General features: G+C 42.5%; 1 protein-coding gene across 1 annotated transcript; it reads right to left on the bottom strand.

Moving 5' to 3' along the window:
• Nucleotides 1–367: 367 nt before the first annotated feature.
• On the bottom strand, nucleotides 368–21,114 carry LOC143141020 (M-phase inducer phosphatase 1-B-like). Its single transcript, XM_076302234.1, has 15 exons — nucleotides 21,060–21,114; nucleotides 18,918–19,054; nucleotides 18,514–18,611; nucleotides 18,025–18,070; nucleotides 17,438–17,471; nucleotides 16,958–17,023; nucleotides 15,672–15,848; nucleotides 15,296–15,379; nucleotides 14,823–15,026; nucleotides 13,308–13,400; nucleotides 10,850–10,912; nucleotides 10,549–10,647; nucleotides 3,450–3,583; nucleotides 2,970–3,081; nucleotides 368–1,326 (listed from the first exon to the last, which is right to left on the bottom strand). The coding sequence occupies exons 2-15, from the start codon at nucleotides 19,046–19,048 to the stop codon at nucleotides 1,186–1,188; spliced, it is 1,482 nt and encodes a 493-aa protein (XP_076158349.1). The 5' UTR covers nucleotides 19,049–19,054; nucleotides 21,060–21,114; the 3' UTR covers nucleotides 368–1,185.
• Nucleotides 21,115–22,035: the final 921 nt, after the last annotated feature.

Raw genomic sequence — 22,035 nt, 5'->3', positions numbered from 1 at the left:
TCCCCTAACCTCCACAACTCCCGGAGCAAAACTCTCCGAAACTTTCAAAGGATCCTCGTGGAAGCATGCGGCTCTTTGAAGACTTGTTCCCTGTCGTTGCAGAACCCTCATGAATTTCTTGTGTTATAAAGCGTTTTTCACCGCCTCCCTCCTTTCCCCGATCGGCATTCTTATTAGACAGAAAGTGCCTCTTATGCATTGTGGTCTAGATCTGTCAAAGAGTTGGAACAAACTTCCTCTCTACAATGAATAATTTAAAACCAAGTGACAGAAGGTATTAATAGCATAAATGTTTTTCAAGAGTTGTTTGGTAAATAGGAGATATAAGCACTACAACATTTTCATGAAGAATCAACCACACTTCAGAGCATAAAAATATAAAATTTTTATTTTAAATGTTTTATCATTATGGCAGTGGATGCTGAATCACATGCTGCAGTATTAACTGTGCTGTACTGGAAGCCTACGCACCCATGCTCAGCCAAAAGCCCTTCGCACAGAATGACTTGAATAATGATAAAACAGACCCCTGCTAACTGAAATAACACACACAGCAGTGGGCAAGCGTACAGTTCACATTATTTGGCTGCTTACAAAAAAAATATATAAAAGAAAAAAAGAAATCTCATGATCGTTTCGTTGCGTAAACAGGACAGGTGTGTGTACATACACAACCACACGCATGAACACACACACACACACATGCGGACTCCATACACTGAGATTTTATAATCTTGTCAGACTCTTTTTAGTCACTGACAACATACACACAGAGCTGAGGTAACACAGGGGTTGGGGAAAGAGTGGAGCTACAGCAGCAGGGCCAGTTCAGCCCGCGTTACAGCATTCACACACACACACACACACACACCTTCTGAATTGGTGACACAGTCTGAGATTTGTCAAACATGATTAGCACCATCATGTCACACATCTGGTTTGGAAGGGAGGGAGAGAGTGTGTGTGTGTGACTGAGAATGAGTGAGCGAGAGAAAGGGTGTGTGGAAGTGAGTGAGTGAGTGTGTGTGTGTGTGTGAAGAGAGAGAGAGAGTGTGAGAGAGAGAATGTGAGAGAGAGAATGTGAGTTCATTACACTGAATAATTAACTGTCTCAGTGTGTGTCTGAATGTTTACATGTATGTGCATATGTATGTTTGTGTGGTTGTGAATAAGTGTGTGTGCGTGTCAGAGTTTGCCCAGGCGGTTGACGAGTTGCCGTCGGCGACGCTCCTCGGCGGAGACGCGGCTATTCTGGCGGCAGCGCAGGAGCTCCTCCCTGTGGTCCTCATGGTGCATCGGACAGTAGGACTGGGGCTCACAAAACTCCTGCACACACACAGACAAAACACACACACACACACACACACACACACAATACATGCACAAACACACACACACACACACACACACAGACAACACACACACACACACACACAATACATGCACAAACACGTGCACAAACACACACACACACACACACACAGACAAAACACACACACACACACAATACATGCACAAACACACACACACACACACAATAAATGCACACAAGCACACAGATAACACACACACACACACACACACAGATACAGACACATTTACTTGATTTGTGTATGGCTGTGCTCCTTCTGTTATTCTGGTGTGTGCATGTTCAGAGTTACAAACACACAAACAAAGCCAACGACTGAGGCTTGGTGAACTCATATGGAGCAAGACGCACACAAACACAAAGTAAAACTAGACCTGAGAAAATCATCGATACACAGACACACACACTCTCTCAAGTCTCAAAGTTCTACAGAGAGACAAACAGACATGTATATACACATGCACTGAGAAAGAGAGAGATAAAAGGATGGGGGATGAGAGAAGGGGAGGGGGTGAGAGACAGAGAGAGAGACAGCACAACAGAGAGATGCACACATCCCTGCAGGCACATGGACACACACACACACACACACAGGCTAATACAATGCCTGCAGAGAGAGCGAGAGTTGAGGAGATGGGTACAGAAAGAGAGAGGGAGAGAAGTATCATAAAAATAGAAAAAAGCATCATGGAGGAGGGGAGGGAAGGAGGGGTGAACACAAGAGTTGAGTATTCTTCAGAGCCTCTAGAGAGAAGACAGTCCAGTCTGCCTTCATTTATATTTCACCCACTGGTTGACAACAAGGATGACACAACAAGAAAACCAACACGAAGACAACAGAAACAAGTTTGCTTTGTGCTTTGGACTCCGATGAATCATTAGTGGGAGCAGAAGGAGCCAACGTGCACTTAATTACAATAACAAACACCAAAGGCTTCTCAAGATAAAGACAATGGTGCCTATCCTTCATCGACTAAATGAGGCATGTTTCACATTGTCTACCTGTGTTGTGTTACAGGTGAATTACCTATTGCACCCAGGGTAACCGGTTAAAGTATTCCCATTGCCTACGACAGATCCACGGCTTGAGCCATGCTAGGGCTACTCGATAATGGTAAAAATCATAACCATGATTATTTTGGTCAATATTGAGATCACGGTTATTTAACATGATTACACAGTGATTTTGGAAACATCCATTTTCTAAAAAAAAAAAAAAAAAATAACAACAGTGAATTCAATTTAATTTGAAATATAATTCAACTGAAAATCAAAAAAAAACACGGGCAAAACGAGCGCATTGCTACAAAACAGAATGCAGAAAAGTAATTGATTATACTTCAATTACGTTGTTTTCATTCATTGGAAGTTATAATAGACGATTGCTGCCACGGAATGATATCTTAGAGGGCAGCATTTTCCCCGTTTCGGACTCAGCCAATGTGAGGCATGTGTACTGTATGTGGTGTCTTACATTAATGCTCCAAAAAAAAAGGTCCAAAAGGGCTCAACTAGAGTATGCAAAAGGATCATGTTTTTGAATTCACTACTGAAAACACACACACACACACACACACACTATCATGCTAGAAGCTCTTACTTTGTGTGAGTGGTAGAAATCTTGGTATCCTCCTTTGAGGATGTAGAGCTCAGGGTAGGTCAGAGCTGGGTATTCGTTCCTGCTGCGGTCCACACTACGCAACAGGCGACACCTACACACGCACGCACGCACACACACACAAACAAAACCAGACAAACATGCAACATCCCAGGTGTGATGACTTTTGAAAAAAGAGTGCGAGAGTCACACATGTGCGCAGACACAGGCACGGACACACACATGCACACACACACACACACACTTCAACAAAAAAAGACTAGTTGACCTGACTTGCTCTCACATTGAACAGATTCACACACACAGACAGACACGAACATAAACAAAATAAGGTTGGGAGACACACACTCAAGTGCACAAACACACACACACTAAATAAATAAATAAATACACATACTACAGTTGAGCTGACATACACAGATTATCTCCCTTACACACACACACAAACAGCAGGGTTCTCACGTGCGGGGAGCTCTCTCAGAGGAGAATTCACAGTGCAGGACCAGTAGAAACCTCTTATTGGGGGACACAGCTTTCAGCTGCTGGGAAAGGAGCTGCTCTACTGCATCATCAGAGTTGGGCATGTTCAGGGCACCCTAGAAACACACCACATAACACATGGAGTTAATCACACTCACACACTTAATTTACTCTCAACCTGTTGCAGTAAGAATAATCAGTTACAATGAGGTCTTGGTCAACTCAAGTCGATGGGGAAGATCACGAGGTAATGGAGTTACACTCCCACTACATTTGTTGGTGCCACTCAGCAATTAATGAAGCAAAATTTAGGAACAATATGTCAGTTTGTATGTGCCTATACAGTATATACTTAAATAGTAGCACAAAATGCTTGTTTTTGGTTAATCCATTACATGTATCGGATCATCACTTTATCAGATTCTCTGTGCGTCTCCTGGTTAACCCAGCAGCTCCTCCTCCGATAATTTCGTTCCGGCGTAATCTCAGAATCCTCTCAAGCGACCATTTTGCAACATTAGTAACATCTGCTTTACCTACTCCTAGCTCATTCTTGGCACTGGAGGTTAATGACGCTACAGAGACTCTCTGCTCTACACTGGCATCTTGTCTGAATGCAGCATGTCCTCTTTCCTCAAGACCTACTCGTTCTAAACCTCGCCATCCATGGCTGACGAACAGTATAGTCTCAGTACGAAAGGAACTTAGAGCTGCGGAGAGGAAATGGCGTAAATCCAGAGATGGAAATGATCTTAGTAACTACCAGTCTTTGCTGTCATCCTTTCTATCAAAGCAAGATTGAGAGCGCCACTGACAGTAGAAAACTTTTTTCTACTTTCAAATCTCTTCTCAATCCTCCACCACCACCATCAACTACTTCACTGTCAGCAAATGACTTTGCAACATTTTTCACTGAAAAAGTTGCTAAAATAAGTGCTCAGTTTGATGCTCCTATAAGGAGGGCTTTGCCTTGTGTTAGTATGACCGCATCATTTGACTCTTTCTCTCCTCTTGATGAGGAAGCAGTCTCTCAATTGCTTCAGCGATGTCGTCCAACAACATGCCCATTAGATCCTGTCCCGTCCACTCTTCTACAGTCTATCTCACCCGCTGTTCTACCAGCAGTCACACATGTATTTAATGCTTCACTCAGTTCTGGAATAGTTCCTTATTCTTTTAAACAGGCTAGGGTTACACCTCTGCTAAAGAAAAGTACACTTAATCCAACTGAGGTGAAGAACTACAGACCTGTCTCCTTTCTTGTCAAAGGTTTTGGAGAAAGTGGTCTTCAAGCAAGTTTGTGACTTTCTTCATCAGAATAATCTACTAGACCCTATGCAGTCTGGTTTCAAGAGTGGTCATTCTACTGAAACTGCTCTTCTGTCTGTGACTGAAGCATTGAGAGTAGCTAAGTCCTCTGCTCAGTCATCAGTATTAATTCTACTAGATTTATCTGCAGCCTTTGATACTGTTAACCATGACATTCTCCTATCTACACTATCTGAACTGGGAATTTGTGGAAAAGCTCTTGACTGGTTTGAATCTTACCTTAAAGGGCGTTCTTTCAACGTGTCTTGGCAGGGACAGGTATCTAAGTCTCATGACCTCACCACAGGTGTGCCTCAGGGATCAGTATTAGGACCCTTGCTTTTCTCTATTTACACCACTTCCTTAGGTGATCCCATTCGCTCCCATGGATTTGACTATCACTGTTATGCTATGCAGACGACACTCAACTTTACCTGTCTTTCCCACCTGATGACTCTAGTGTTTCCCACCGGATTTCTGCATGCCTTAAGGATATTTCAGCATGGATGAAAGATCGGCACCTTCAGCTTAATCTCTCAAAAACAGAATTTTTGGTGTTTCCAGCTAAAACAGCTATTCCCCAACAGATTAACATCCAGCTTGACTCAACTTCACTGACCCCAACTAGATCGGCACGAAACTTGGGCGTTGTAATTGATAACCGACTTAATTTTTCTGAGCATATAGCTTCTATTGCAAAATCATGTCGGTTTATGCTTTACAACATTAGGAAGATCAGACCTTATCTGACAAGATTCCACACAACTTCTTGTTCAGACCATGGTCATCTCTAAGCTGGACTATTGTAATTCACTATTAGCTGGCTTACCCGCTTGTGTAACAAGATCATTACAGCTGATTCAAAATGCTGGAGCACGCCTGGTCTTCAATCAGCCAAAGAGGACACATGTAACTCCTCTCCTAGTTACTCTCCATTGGCTCCCTATAGTAGCCAGAATTCAATTTAAATCTCTCACTTTGGCCTATAGGACACTAACTAGATCTGCTCCTAGTTATTTTAATTCAATAATCAAGCCTTACATCCCCAACCGCCCACTGCGGTCTTCTGGTGAGCGTATGTTGTGTCGACCAGTCATGAAAACTGGGTCTAATTCCAGACTCTTTTCTTCAGTGGTTCCATGTTGGTGGAATGAACTGCCCAGTGCTCTCCGTTCCTGTGGTAGTTTTGGGTCGTTTAAGAGGGGTCTAAAGACATTCCTATTCAACATATACTTAGTTGTTTACGCGCTTATGTGTTATGGTTTATATAATGTTGTTTTATTTTAATTGGGCTGTTAATTAATTTGACATTATTGTTTATTATTGATATTCTCCTTAATGTAGTCTTAGCATGTCATTGTTTTTATATTATTGATTGAATTGACATTATTGTTTTATTATTGCCTTTCCCCTTTTTTACATTGCTTTTTTATTAGGCTATTGATTGAATTGATATTATTGTGTACTACAACTATTCTCCTTACTATATTTGACCTACATTTTAATTTGTTCCCTGTTCAATTTTAAAAATGATTATGTTGTTTTGTATTTATGTGTCACTTTGGACAAAGGCGTCTGCTAAATCCATAACCATCCATAACCATAAAATGGTCTTGTGAAATTAAATCTTCATATGATTTTAAAGCCAGAAAGTGTTACAGAGTTACAGAAAATTAACATCACTTTCTTACCATAAAAGTTATCATCATCAACCATGCGGTTCTCAAAATATAACATTAAAAAAACTCATATACTGTAGAAGTGTTTCTACACTTGTTTCCTATAATATGACCAAAGATTTTGCAACTGTGACTAGTTTTAACATACTTCTAAGACATATATGTTTGTCATGGTAACGGAGTTACAAATGTTGCTATTGTTAAAACAAGATTTAATAGTGTAAATTGTTCCCAAAATTATCATGTATTCATTAGTTATAGCATGTTTTATCATAATGAAGAAGAAGAAAGAAAAAAAAAAACGCAGTAGATGTACCGCATAGCGGTACAAAATATGACCGGCGCTTAGTCCAGCACATTCTCGCAGATCACACCTGTCAATTTGTCTCTATCCTCTACTCTTACAACTCATGCTATGTGTATGCATGTGTGTGCGCGTGTGTGGGGTGTATAGGGGGGCTGTACCTGTGTGTGCGCATGTATGTGTGTATGTGTGTGTGTGTGTGTGTGTGTGTGTGTGGGGGGGGGGGTGTTGTATGTGTATGTAATGGTATCACAATCACCTCCTAGATATATTTTTTCTTCATTTTTATGTCAAAACCATATAAAGGGAAATGCATGCAACATAAAACAAGAATAGAATAAGAAAAAAGTTGGCAATATCTTTCACAATTACTTTCAGATAAATGAGCTTTTCAAGAGCACAAATCTATACTGCATGACACTCCACTTGTCATCACCTTCAGAATGCTGTAACCTTTGATCTAGGGCACACGGAAACAAACTTTAAGTTGTTTTGTAAACTTTAAGTGATTGGTAATCATACCAGAAGTGTTTTGTAGAGATGTTTAAAGTTTTTTTTTTTTTTTAGCCTTGATATATACATTCGCGTGATCTTCCCCTGATATTAATTGCCATTTCTGCATATAATGCATCACAAGTACAGGAGGATATAATACATTTTCTGAAGACTATATTTAATTTGTAGTGATACACAAGTAAACATCTGTACCCATTATACACATGTTTCCCCAAAACACAAACCAGCAGCGAGCAATGGCACAAAGCCCAGAGGCCCAGTCACTCCACTGCAAAACAATGTAAATGGAGTGGAGAATGAAATGCATCCCATGTAAAACATGTCGCTCTCTCTCCTACTCTCTCTCTCACACACACACACACACACACACACACACACAAGCTAGTCCCATTTAATATTCCAAAGCTGTAGCAATTGTCTGACTGCCACAGCCCCCTATCAGTGCGTGCTAATAATCAGATTTGTTATCAATCACGTAAATGGATCACAAACACGGAGGCAAAATGCAGAGCAGGGAAAACAGATGGTATTGAGCCAAAACAAGATCATCACTCAATGGTGTTTGTTGTCAGCTGTTTTTTTTTCCTTTTCTGTTTTGCCTAATAACTGTTCATTTCTCTCTTGTACACTCACACACACAATGCGCGCGCGCAAACACACACACACACACACACACACACACACACACACACACACGTCCAGCGGATGCAAATCACCTCTGGAGGCATGTGAGGGAATCAAAGGGCCGCTGCTCAGCATGAGCCTTTGAGCCCTCAGAGCTGTCCTCTGTCCTCACACACACACACACACACACCCAGCGGATGCAAACCGCTGCTCAGCATGAGCCTTTGAGCCCTCAGAGCTGTCCTCTGTCCTCACACACACACACACACACACACACACATCCAGCGGATGCAAACCGCTGCTCAGCATGAGCCTTTGAGCCCTCAGAGCGGTCCTCTGTCCTCTGTGAGGGGCGCCCAGAGAGCTGCTGGTCACCTCCACCCCCACAGCACCGTACCCCACCTCCATCCCACAGCACCGTACCCCACCTCCACCCCACAGCACCGTACCCCACCTCCACCCCACAGCACCGTACCCCACAGCACCGTACCCCACCTCCACCCCACAGCACCCTACGGCACTAGTGTCCCTCTGGTTTAAACGGGATTGGACTCTCCTGGTGTTTTAGTAAGTGGCACTGTATGGGCACAATTCCATTGTGACTGATGTGAAATGTGGTTGTATTCTCTTGCTGTTTTAGTGAGTGCCACTGGCCCTGGCCCCAGTATGCGTATGAAAGGCACATGGACATTTCCATGCAAAACTTGACATTTTTTTTATTCTGAACTCCCCCTCAAATCTCACGTCAAGTCTTGACATGCTTAAGCAGGTTTTCGAGTTGACATGGTCTTACGGTGCAGCATAGTAAGTCGGCGGAGGATTGGAATGTTTGGAGAGTTATATCGTTTATTGCAGAGTTTCCCAAACGTTTTAGGGCTAAGACATACCAGAGGTTAAACCAAAATGCCAAGTCACACCAATTTATGGTTAGGCCAACTGATTATGAAGAACGTCAAACACTACTATAGGATAACCATCACATGAACAGAATTACTTTCGTTGGTAAAAATTTGTTTATTTTGATAAGCGTAAGTCATGGCATGAACCATGTCTTTTCTTTTTCACAAAAGAATATGCCATCCTCTAACCTCTCACCAGTGTTCCAACACAATTGTGTTTTTTTTTTTTCAGGCACAAATGGTTTTGAGATTAATGCATTTGGTAGTAGCACATGATGCATTCTGTCTGTGAAATAAAGTTACACTTAACCCCCCCCCCCCCCATACTTTCACCTTTCTGACTGCCAACTGGTGGTGGCAGTGGCACTGCAGCTGGAATGATACAAATATCTTAAGAATCACACGTGAGCCCTGTCGTAAGAGGACTCCTGCGCTCACATCTGCTCTGGTTTCTACATTCATTGATAAATGAGGTCCGTTCCGTTGCGTTGTGTTTGTGTGCGTGTGTGTGTGTGCGTGTGTGTGTAGTCTTCAGCCCCATTCAGACATACAAGAGACTAGTGACAAGAAACCATGGAATATTAATGTGATTCAGGGATTACAGGGGGAAAATGTAGCTTTAGTGCCTCTGGGGTGTGAAATGCGGTTGTATGCAGTAACATTGCGTTGGGTCTCTGATGAAAAACACGGTTCTACTCTCCTAATGTTTTATTAAGCGGTTCTTGCCTTGCGTTGTGTGTGTAGCAACACTTACTCTCTCTCAACAAGTTCTCTGTGTGTGTAGCCACACTCACCCTCTGTAAAAAGAGAGCTCCAACGATATTTGCTACACTCTGGGGGCATGAGCATTTGGGCTCATGAACATACCGATACCCCCATAGTGTAGCACTGTAGCTGCCTGGCACCTCTAGCTGTTGGCTGCAGCACCTCGAGCTGGTAGAACCGATTGTTTTGTTTTTGTTTTCGTACCGACAGTACTCGTGACCTTGAGAAACAGAAATCTATGTGAAAAATCGCCAGATCAGTGATACTAATCTTGGTGGTTTTACACACTGTTGCATTGTATTGTTGTCGTTTGTTGTTTTCTGGGACTTTTTCTTTGCTTCACCATAGTACAGTATTCATTCAAGCTTTTCATAACGTTTTGTTGTGAATGGAAATAAACCTTAATAATTAAGAACACAAACATGTCAACACATCACCCAAAGATGCAAATAATGTGGAGGGACTGTAAAAATGTCTATTCTGGTCCACTTAAATACAAATCTAAAAATAACCTAAACAAATCATATAAATTAGTTACCAAGTGTGGGCACTAATTATGTACATTTCAGAGGTACATTTAGAACAATGGCTTGCCGGAACATGGGCTGTGTGCTGTCTCTGTGCTATTAACTGTATGCAAGGGTGAGCTCAGCTCTCTGATCCACATCATGCAGTCTAACCTTCCACAGGTCTGGCTGTTTTGGTTCCCCCGCACAAACCACACACACACACACACACACACACACACACACACACAAAACACATCCCCTCCTTCTCTCACTTGTTCCCCCCCCCACACACACAAAACACATCCCCTCCTTCTCTCACTTGTCCCCCCCCCCACACACACACACACACACACACACACACACTCTCATTCACATAAACACCATGCTTGAATGCAGACACACACATAGTGTCATTCACATAAACACCATGCTTGAATGCAGACACACACACACACACACATGCTCACTATCTCTCACCTTGATGTGTCCTCCCTGATACTCATAAGGATAACGGCAGTCCACCACCACAAAGCTCTCCACCAGACAGCTGTAGCGTCCCTCTAGCAGATTACACATCTGAAACCCACAAACACACACACACACACCCCCCCACACAAACACGCACGCACGCACACACAGCAGATATACGGGTGATGAAACAACTCCACTTACACCTGATGTTTCTATATAAATTATGTCAGCTTTTACAGGACTTGAGGACTGTGTGTGTGTGTCTGTGTGTGTGAGAGAGAGAGTGTGTATGTGTATGAACACTCACCGTCTCCCCACTGATGTACTTCAGGTCCTGATGCCTGCCAGTCACAGTGGGCAGAGCATACACCTACAGAGACAGACACAGACACACACAGACACACACACACAATATCAACAGCTCCATTACATAAAACACATACCCACCAAAAGACCACCTCCTCCCTTGCGTTTACATGCTCAAATGAGCTTTGAGAACCCCCCCCCAGCTGGCTGGGGGCTTCAGCGGATTTGCCATTTTCCGAGGACAAGAACACAGAGACGGGGAAGGGCAATGGCTCTAATTCTTTGGCTCGCTTTCACAATCAAACAAACAAACAAACAAACAAACACACTCACAGCATCAAAGGGGATGGTGGCACTGACTTAATTAATCAGCTTATCAACATGTGGCAGAACGCTAGCTAGCTTTGTGGCGGTGCCACCGTTTGCGGTTCTTGTGAATTGGAAATGGCTAATTCAAAGGACGCGTCTTTGATGGTGTCTGTAATGGTTTCATATTATTGCGTTTGTAATGGTTTCATATTATTGCGTATCACACAAGCATAATGTGTCATTAACCATGAGTCTGTATTTGTGTGTGTGAGAGACCTAGTGTATGTGTATGGCAATGCAACCTGTTTGTGTGTGTGTGTGTGTGCGCCTATGAGACAAAGAGAGAAGCCACAGAGGCATTTTGTGCATCAGTGTGTGGTCCTGTAGAGCAGTGGTTCTCAAATGGGGGTACGCGTACCCCTGGGGGTACGTGAAGGCACTCCAGGGGGTACATGAGATTTTAACCTTTAGAATCTGATTGACGTAAAGTGCGTCAAAAACACACCCTTTCTTCTCTGTTACATTGCTCCGCAACTGTTCATCGCAGCGAGATGAAACCTTTACTGCGTGACAGAGCAGAAGTGGGGCTTTCCAACGAGACAACGCACTTGTCTGTACATTAAAGTATGAAAATAACAAAAAAAATCATGAAATTAAATTGCACCATATTTACAGTCTTTACGTCTCTGCATTCACCTGTGCACCCATTACTCTCGTTTGAATTACTCGCGAACGCGTGAACGCATAGATATGGCAAGCATATCAGATCAAAGTGGAGACACAGAGCTAATCCATTGATAGCAAGTATGTTGATCCTTCTGACTTATGAAATCAGACGAAGTGACTACAAAATAATAACGTCATGTACAAAAACCAATGCTGCACACCCATTACTCTCGTTTGAATTACTCGCGGACCTGTGATCGGATAGATATGCCACGCATGTCAGATGAAAGAGGAGACACGGAGCTATTATTTGATACCAAGTACATCCTTCTGAGTTATAAAACAGATGGAAGACAGCAAAATAATTACTTCATATAGCTCGACTTACCTCACGTTTTTGTCTGTTTTTGTAGCAAAGCATGTTTATAATCCAACGCTATTGTGTGTTTCTCTATGGCAAAGAATGTTCATAATCCGGTTTTGAGATCCTACCAAATTCCTGCATGGCATCCAATACAAGGCTCATATTGCATCCCAATTTGTTCGGCAACTTTGTTCATGGTAATGCAGTAAAAAGTTGTAGAGAATCATGAATGCAGACAGCATAGGCACACACAGGCTAGAACACGTAAACTCGGGTCAATCAGGTCACATCAGTTCGTGTCACAGATATGGAGCGCAGAAAGATCATTAAATCACTAAATTGCTCAGGCCCAGAGAATTCCTCCACCATGGCAATGATATTGCCAGATTCAGGAGAGTCTGCCCTACACACACACACATGAAATGCATGTAGAGCTGAGCTTGCTGTGGTGAGATACATGTCAAAATATAATAATTTTTATAATACGCTTTTTATATTTTAATTCTTTAAAAATCAAAATAAAATCAATGCTAGTACTAATACATGAAATGAATGTCAGATCTGGATACAATATATAATATGTGTGTATGGCACTTACAATGACCAGAATAAATCCTTATGAATAAAGGTGAAAATGCCCTAAAAACAGATTAGGGTTAAAATATACATAGATTTAAAAAGTAGAATCCATGCAAAAATACTTTAAAAACAATTATTTAATCAATATTTCAGGAAAATATAAGTTCATAAAATTAATTTTATATTTCAGTAGGCTATTCAATTTCATTATCCTAAAAACCCAGAGTCCCCACCATACCAGGATGGTTCGACCCAACCTGTCACATGCCACCCGCCATCACCTGTCAATCACTGTCAAAACTCAAACGATGGAGTCGTGGTTGAAGTTTATGGATGGAGTCGTGGTTCCAAAGTTTAATAAATTAGACACTGATGTCACAGTGCTCTGTTTGAAGTCTTTTTTCGCAACTAAAAATGCTTTGCGCTGGTTAGGGGGTACTTGGCTGAAAAAATATTTCACAGGGGGTACATCACTGAAAAAAGGTTGAGAACCACTGCTGTAGAGGAAGTAGTGTGTGTGTGTGTGTGTGCTTACACGTACCGTACTGAAATCTCCAATGAGCTCAGCATTAACATCTCCCCCCAGATGCTGCTCTGCCACCTCACACAGGGACAAAGTCTTCTTCAGGAGATGCTGTGTGTGTGAGAGGGAGAGAGGGTCAGAGAGTCACTGAGTAGGTGAGAGAGAGAGAGAGAGAGAGAGAGAGAGAGAGAGAGAGAGAGAGAGGAGAGACAGTGATTGTGTGCGCGTGTGTGTGTAAGAGAGAGAGAAAGAAAGTAAGTCAGTAAGTAGGTGAGAGAGTCAGTGATTGTGTGTGTGTGTAAGAGAGAGAGAGAAAAAGAGAGAGATTCAATGTGTGTGAGTGAGTATGTATATGTGTGTGAGAAAGAGAGCATGAGAGAGCAAGAGAGAGAGAGAGAGAGTGTGTGTGAGTGAGTGAGTGAGTGTTTCTGAGGGAGACAGACCAACAGAATATGTGTGCACGAGAGAGAGACAGCATGAGAGAAAAGTAGGGAAGTGTGACAGCAAAACAGAGTGTGAGACAGGCAAAAACAGGCAGCATGCACAAGAGAGAGAGAGAGAGAGAAAGGGAGGATGAGAGAGAGAGGGGAAGAGAGAGAGACAGAGAGAGAGAGAGATTATGACAAAGAGATCAGAGATCAAAAGCGCAACACACATCATAACCGTGCAGAGATGTGAAGGGCCCCGGGGCATCTCAGCCCACTCACCCCCCCCCCCCGCCCCCCGCCCTTTAAAACCCCAGACTGCTTTACGAGCACCCTGCTCCCGATCCATACAGCGTTATATACGGACGTGTGGCCTTTGTTCTCATCATGGACCAGTAATTCTTTATGGCATCCGCGCCAGCCTGTGTGAATGCCACCACAGTCAGTCAGGTGATTTACTTTGCCCCTGGTGCCAGAGATAGAAATGGAGACAGGCTTTTTTTTTTTTTTTTTAGCATTAATGTTGCTGACTACTGCTGGATGGCAATGTCTGCCACTTGCATGTGGGTGTAGGAAAAGAGAGCAAGAAAAAAGGATGCTCGTTTTGGGGCTTTTTTTTTTTTTTGAGGGTGCCCTTGCTTGCACTTCGGACGAATCACCAACTTAAAGGCCATGGGAGTGGTGGGGGGGGGGGGCGGATGACACACACACACACACACACACACACACACACACACACACACACACACACACAGAGAGAGAGAGAGCCAGTGGGCACCAGATTAATGCCAGCCCATCAATGTGCCATCTCGCTGATGGGGCTGCATTAATCACTCTCATCAGACGAGCATGGCAGGCCAGGGCCGCCCCCCTGCACCATCATTTATGCGTCTCTTTTTCACCCGGCAGCTCACACGCGCCGTAGTAGCCATGTAATTAAATTCACATTTAAAACTGAAAATGCATTTAATCATCGCTAGCCATGGTATCACTAATTGTAATAATTAATGGAACATAAACATTGATTTAACATTGATTGAAGCATAATTAGATGCCCACCCCCATACCCAACCCCCCACCCCCCCCCCCTCGCCCCTGCCAGTCTTACCCTCCCCTCTGTGCTGGCTGGTTGGCAGAGCTGCGGCTCTGATTCATGCTCGGAGATGGCAGAGATGGTGCGGTGGCGTTTGATTGGTGGCTTGGCCGCGAGCGGCGAGGTGCGGGGGCGTTTCAGAAGGGGGCGCTGCAGGCGCTCGGGCATGGAGGGCGAGCGGATCAGCCGGCGCCCCGGTCGCCGGCTCATGGACGCCTCCTGCAGGCAGAGACAGCACATGGAGACATGGAGAAAAGGAGTGTCTCTACAATTATCTCCGCTCATACCATATTATGGCATCAAAAAGTAAGTGTCTAAAAACACATAAAAGCCCTAAGCTAAACATTTTAGAAAACACAACAAAACCATACAGCGGTCCCTGGACATCATGCAGGATAATACATATGCTGACTTTTCACTGTGTGTAAGTATGCACACAAACCATATCAGAATATCACACACACACACACACACACACACACACACACCGTGGAGAGGCTGAGGTCCTGGCTCATGAGTGGATCAGAGAGAAGCTGTGCCATACTGGATGACATGGCAACATTTACTGATCCCTGCAGACAGAGGGAAAAGAAAGGGAGGGGGGGGTTATCAGACTTTAGTATATAGGCAAGTGGGATTGAGTGTCTAACAAATTAAATGACTTTACAAAATGACAATAAATACTACAACCACAGAAGGTATGGAGGAGATTCAATGATAACCCTGGCAAAAATTATTTCAGTGTTGATGATGGAACTTAGTTGATAACCCTGGCAAAAATATATAATAATTTCAGCTACGCTGATGGAAATTAGATGATAACCCTGGCAGTAAGTAAGTTTTGATTAAAAGGTGAAAGGTCACCTCCTCCTGCAGTCCCTCGAAGGCGTCCATGGGGGACATGGGCGGAGAGAGGGGGGGCGTGGGGTGGATGGGGCTCACCATGCCCTCGGTTTCCTCTCCGCCAGCAGCCTGGGCACCCAGGGAGGGCATCAGACACCTGCCTTTACCTTTACCTGCCCACGACTCCTCAGGACTCACCTACGGCAAGAGGAACGAGACAAACAGAGCACAGAGTTAGAGATCACTCTAAACAGGCAAATACAGAGTTACATTAAGTACATTTATTAACATTACACTAGTATGCATTATGAGTAACAGCAATTCCCAATCTGCTGACTGCTGCTCTATACGTGAGACAACTGTTAACAAAATGGTCCATCATGATCAAGATTCATTTATTTTTATTTATTTATTGAAAGTGCGGATCTCATGAGAGGACACAACTCTTGACTAAGATTACTTTTGCATATTAAAGCAAATTTTTAAATAACTACCCATCACGGTGTTACAGACGGTATAACAGAGTTGTTCACGCGACACAAGAGAACCCTTTGGAGAGCTGTGTGTGTGTGTGATGAACTGTGTGTGTGTGTGTGTGTGTGTGTGTGTGTGTGTGTGTGTGTGTGCGCGTGTCTGTGTGTAGACTGTACTGTTTGCTAGTATTTTATGTGTCTCACATTCTTACCTCAAATAGCTCCTGGTGCTATGCTGAGCGATTAGATGGGGTGCTATACTCATAAAGACCTAGCAGCTGGCAAAGTGACTGAGCCCAGACAGTGGAAAATGATGTTATCTATGCACGCTCTCTGCTCTTTACTAATGACTTAAGCTAATTACACTGATTCAGTCAAATTTTCGCCGTTCTGTGTCAAAGGCTTCTTCACACAGCCTTGCCTTGCAGAAAGAGAGTGTGCAGTTATGTTAAATTATGTCTCAACTCTGCATTCATTTTTTTTTTTACATTTTATTAATATGTCCTTTAAGCAACTTCCAGTGCCTCGTTCTGTCTCTACCTGATGATATGGTTGTTGTCGAAGCATTTTACTGCTTAAAGAGGACTGGAACCACCCATCTAAGAAATGAACCTGACACTCAATCTCGGGGGCTTTGCATGGCCCAGTCACCTGGATCAATTCTGCCCAACTGTCCTGACTCCTGTCTGCAGGAATTACATCAAAAGTGCCAGTCAATACTGCCACCCGGTGGTGGTTGATGGCACAGGTAATTACGGCTTCACGGTTGTATGCTTCAGGTCTAAAGCAATCCGTCAGCCAAGAGGCGAGATTCGGGGTTGTGTGTGTACTCACGTTCTCTTTGTTGATCGCAGGTTTTCCACCGGGCGGAGGTTTGGGGCTGCTGCACAGTAACCTGGGCTGTGAGATCACAGATGGGAACAGACAAGCATTTAATTACAGTCAGGCATTATCAGTCAAGAGAGAGACAGGGGAATCAACATGTACAAGTGTGTCCTAAGCATCTGATTAACTCATAATGACAACCAAATAGCTCATTTAAAAATAAATAGCAAGATTTCCTTCATGACTTCCTAATTACCTTAACTAACTAACTGTCTGTCTCTGTGTCTGTCTCTGTCTCGTTTGGGTGAATGAATGTTTACTGCTAACTGCCTGAATCTGATTACAAAAAATATGTATATTTCTCTAGAGAAATATTATAAGGACAAGTAATGTCACAACTGTAGCCAGGTTACAGGGCAGTGCTGGGCTCTCCCCCCTCATCCAGAGGGGGGGAGCTTCAAGCAGAGAGCAGAAAAGGCAGAATTTTACCAGGAAGGTCCTCAGTCTCTTCATGCGGCTGGTCCTAGGGGTGAAAAAAACTAATTGAGTTAACTGTAACTGCAAAATGTATTTCATTAATATCTACCCCTTGCTGTGCTAATGTGGTTGTGCTTAAATAAGCATAATTGAGTTTCATCTAACAGAAAGGCAACACCGGGTGCATAACTGAAGCATTCCATTCGCGTTGCGTCTGCAGCAACAATTAGCTTTCACTATAATCAGTAGAACTGGCTACACCAGTGATAGCTGCAACAAAATAGACTTTTAAAAGAGTCTTCTAAAACTATGTTTACGCTACGTGAACGGAGCGCTTCAGTGACGCGCTTCACCTGGTGTAGCCTCCCTGTAATACTAGCAATCTAAGTAGGTAATTAACTACATAGAACTATATTGTTGTTATTCTAACTTGCTGTTGTGACAGTGCACTCAGTATTTGCACACATACAAAGAACATAGTCCTGATAGAGAGAGGCCATATCTCAACCAAAGCATGAGCAGTGAGGCCTAGACAAGAAACTACCCTCATAGGAGCGAGCAAACGAAACGAAACAAATAGAAAAACAGAACAAACAAACCTGGGCACGGGTGACTCTGGGACCACAACCAAACAGGAGGGTGGTTCTGCAAGAGATAAATTATTCACTTAAAAAAAATAACATCATCATGCATCATTATTGTCTAGACTGCAAAATGGGCAATGTTTTACACCAACAGGCTAAAGTGAATTACTTCTGGCATTAACAAGGACAAACCATTTTAATAGAGCACTTAATATTCTGCAATAATTATAATGCTGAAGTTCATGGTTTAGGGATGCTAGGTAAGCTAAAACATTGTGAATAATTTTACTAAAGGCCTTTAGTAAAGGGATAGTTACTCTGAACTGAAGTAGAAAATAGAAATAGAAATAGAAATTAAAATAAACTTCAAAAATCCCAAACAAAACAAAACAAAGCCCAAGATCAAATGTTACCAAACACACAATGACACCTCACAGTTATGGCTCGAAACTTTAACCGAACAAAGGTGTATGTGGCTGCAGCAGGTAAAGCTGGTATGCCCACCTAAGTGTAGGCCACCTAGTGGAGACGTCACTGCAGCAGCCTCCTCCAGGCTCCCATTACTGATGTTGGACAAGTCCAGACAACGGCGAGGCGTGTCACTGCGGAGCACAGACACGCATCAAACACTTCACCACAGCCGTTTTGGTCTTTTTTACCAAACAGCTTTGAAAATGTACGAATTGGCCTTGCTAACAATTTCAGGGCAAGATACATTTTTAGAGTAGTCATCACACACTCACAATAAATCAAATACATACTCATAAATAGTAATGTTACATTTGTGTAGCGCCTTTCACAAACCCAAGGTTGCTTTACATGAACAAGGGACACTCAACAAAGCCCAAATGAATGTAAATAATTTCAGGCAATGTCATGTCAGTGAAATAGCAGTTAACCACAGGTACCCTGTCTGGAAGGCAGTGAGTCCTGTGAAGCAGGTGGTGAGCTCAGTCATGGGGGAAGGCCGGCACTCCGGGGAGACCGGGGCGCCTCTCCTGCCCACACCCGCCGAACTGGGGACCAGTGACTGCGCCATGGACACCTTACCCACACACACACACACCCACACACACACCCACACACACACACACACACACACACACACACACACACACACACAGTAAGATATATGGGATGACTGGACTACAAATGGATTGAGTTTCGCCTTTGTCATGCTGAGGTAGCCAAGTTTTCTTTCCTTTGCATGGAGCAATACAGTGTTTTTCAACCACTGTGCCGGGGCACACTAGTGTGCCGTGAGAGATCATCAGGTGTGCCGCAGAAAATTACCCAAATGTCACTCACTGGTCCAGAAAAGCAACTGTTGCATCAAAGAATTTATAACCACATGCTCTCATTGATTGTATGATTGCACTATTTGTGGTATGCAGGAATTGTACAACGGGGGCCCCATATCCAGTATTCACAGAATCATCACATATCCAGTTCATAACAACAATTAAATTAGATATAATCACCTACAAATGAAACAGAGGGCACTTGTTTTATTGAGCAGGTCTTGCATAGAAGCCATAATAAGGCCATATCTGTGGATTATTTGAAGTTTTAGGCTATGGTATGTTTATTCTTTTCTTCACACAGGATGTTAGTGTGCCGTGGGAAATTTTAAGTGTCAAAAGTGTGCCGTGGCACAAAAAAGGTTAAAAAACACTGGAGTAATACACAACCACATCGCATGACAACAAATTGGCAAATGAAACATGAAGTGAATGTCAGTTGCGCTCTCTACAGCTTATCATAGGTTTACAAAGGGAAGCACTCGGCCTAGAACACCAATGCAATAAACTGTCAAACTAAAAACTACTATGCACACATTTGTTTGGTTGAAGAAAAATGTAAGCTTAATCAAAGCCTTGTATTCTATAATAATTAAAAATATTCTATTAGTTTTACCAAGAGCATCTGACACTGGGTCTGGCATTGGGTAAGTTGAACTACCTGTGCGACAGTCCACTGCTGCAACTGCAGGGACAGCAATGGGTCTTTACGGGATACTAGCAAGTTGGAGAATCGTACAAACATTACAAATGCCATCTGTTCACAAGAGAGTAGTGCACATCTCAGCTAGATGACACCAAACTGGACCCACTGGCTTTACATAGCCTAATCTAATAATCTGTTGCAGTCTGCTTATATTGACCGACTATTCAATTTAAAACCAAAATCAAAAGAAAACATTTGTCGAGCAGTTATGGAACTTGTTTTCAACGCATCCTTTTGTAAGCATGTTAGCAAAGTTTTGTAAGCATCCTCTTGCAGGAAGTAAACAGGGAAGACAACAATGGAAGGTGTTAAAACGGCCTTGATTCGTGACAAAATGTAAAGATCCAGACATTGAATGCTAACAAAAAACAATTTCAGACTTTTTTTTCCCTCAGACTTATTGAGAGCTTTATGTAGCTTAATTATAAGGGTGGATGTAGCCTACACGAAGTATAGTCGTCTGCATATTCTATGTTCTACCCAGTCCATCTATCTATGCTGCATTTTTTTATTATTAAACAGGCCAGTAAAATGTCAACTACTTTCATGAACACGTATTAATCATCATAGGCCAATGCCAATTAAATGGAAGATTAAAGGAAATACAATGTTGCGGAAGTGTGAATATATCACGCATCTCCCTAACCAATTACATAACCTTACTTCTTAACATGCAATTTTTCGCTAACGTTGGACTGAAGATAAGCTACTGTCAACATGATTTTGTACTTGCGATAACCACACTTCTAAGTTAACGTTATTACACGGACAGACCATACAAAGGGGTTGGTTTTCCGTTTGTTTGTTTGTTTTTTAAAATAATAACCGACTAACATAGCACAAAAAAGTTAAAAAAAACTTTGTCAAGATCATTTGGATAGCATTGCTAGCACACTTAGCAAATCTAACGTTAGATAGCCCCGTCCATCTAACTTTTATCGTGAGCAAACTTACTAGCAATTCATAATAACTTTTTACCATATCAGATAGGTCTAACATAAGTCATTATAATTCAAGTTGTAGTTATAAAGTTACACACTTACTTTCCTATTATGAATCCCCTAGTGAGTTAATTTGGATTTTAAATTTTCACGCCAGAAAAATACCTAATACGCCACTTCCGTTGGGGGGAGCCAAAACGGCCTGTTAGCCCATTGGTCTGTTACTGTTCGAACTACGAGTAAAGGGAGTGAGGGAGCAAGAAAAGAAACCTTTGTATGATCAAGTAATCTTTTCGTTGGCAAGCCCAGTGTGTAGGTATTCACGGATCATTGCGTCAGGACAGAATCATACAGTCTATGGGCAGAATGTTTGGTATTTTTATAGTGGATGGAATCCACTATCTTGAAATCTCCTGGATTCTTATTATTATTATATATTAGGTCTGTTCTAATAGGCTTGCTGAAAGTAGCCTAGATGTTTTACAACAAACTTACAAATAACAGGACAGCCAGGAAAATATAATCTACATGTGCGGCTGTCTGATGGACGCGTGTGCATCTACGTCATTCATGCCACCACGTGTAGCCTACAGTGTGTAGTCAATTTCTCAAATACTCCTATGTGTAGGTAAACTGAACCAAATGTGACCACATCAGGAATCATGGGATTTAGAAGAAGTGTTGTGTAGTCATAACTAAACTTTCCTGTCATGTAGAAATGAATCACATGATCTACCTGAGAGTTAAATGTCCATAAATCAAACACGAGAAAGACAACACATGAACTACTGAGAACAAACTGTTCTCAAACAAAAAAACAAAAAAATTGAATTTTCATTTCAATTAAGAGTTAATATTAAGGAACCAATTGACAAAATGTTGAGTTAACAGTTTTCATTCAGCTGCTCGGACAGGCTAGTTGCGTTTTAGCGGTAGGCCTAGTCTGATAGCCCCAACAGTGCTGCCCTCTTCCCCAGTGAAGGCTGGTTGAATAACACACTAAAGTTTAATTTCCATTCATTTCCTTTATGAATTCTATTGTGTTCTTGAAAGGTAGTGTTTGAAAGGTGTGTTTGAG

The sequence above is a fragment of the Alosa pseudoharengus genome, unplaced genomic scaffold (assembly GCF_046254945.1).
Source record: "Alosa pseudoharengus isolate Yale_2024_CS ecotype anadromous, Long Island Sound unplaced genomic scaffold, YU_APseudo_1.1 YU_APseudo_1.1_scf_10, whole genome shotgun sequence".
NCBI lineage: Eukaryota > Metazoa > Chordata > Actinopteri > Clupeiformes > Clupeidae > Alosa > Alosa pseudoharengus.
This window is presented reverse-complemented; position numbering and strand designations above follow the sequence as displayed.

Coding starts and splice junctions, on each gene's coding strand:
- LOC143141020 (XM_076302234.1), bottom strand. CDS start 19,048: ATGGCGCAGTCACTGGTCCCCAGTTCGGCGGGTGTGGGCAGGAGAGGC. Junction 17,024..17,437: donor AGAGACTGAGGACCTTCCTG/GTAAAATTCTGC, acceptor GTGATCTCACAG/CCCAGGTTACTGTGCAGCAG. Junction 15,027..15,295: donor AGGACCTCAGCCTCTCCACG/GTGTGTGTGTGT, acceptor CTCTGCCTGCAG/GAGGCGTCCATGAGCCGGCG.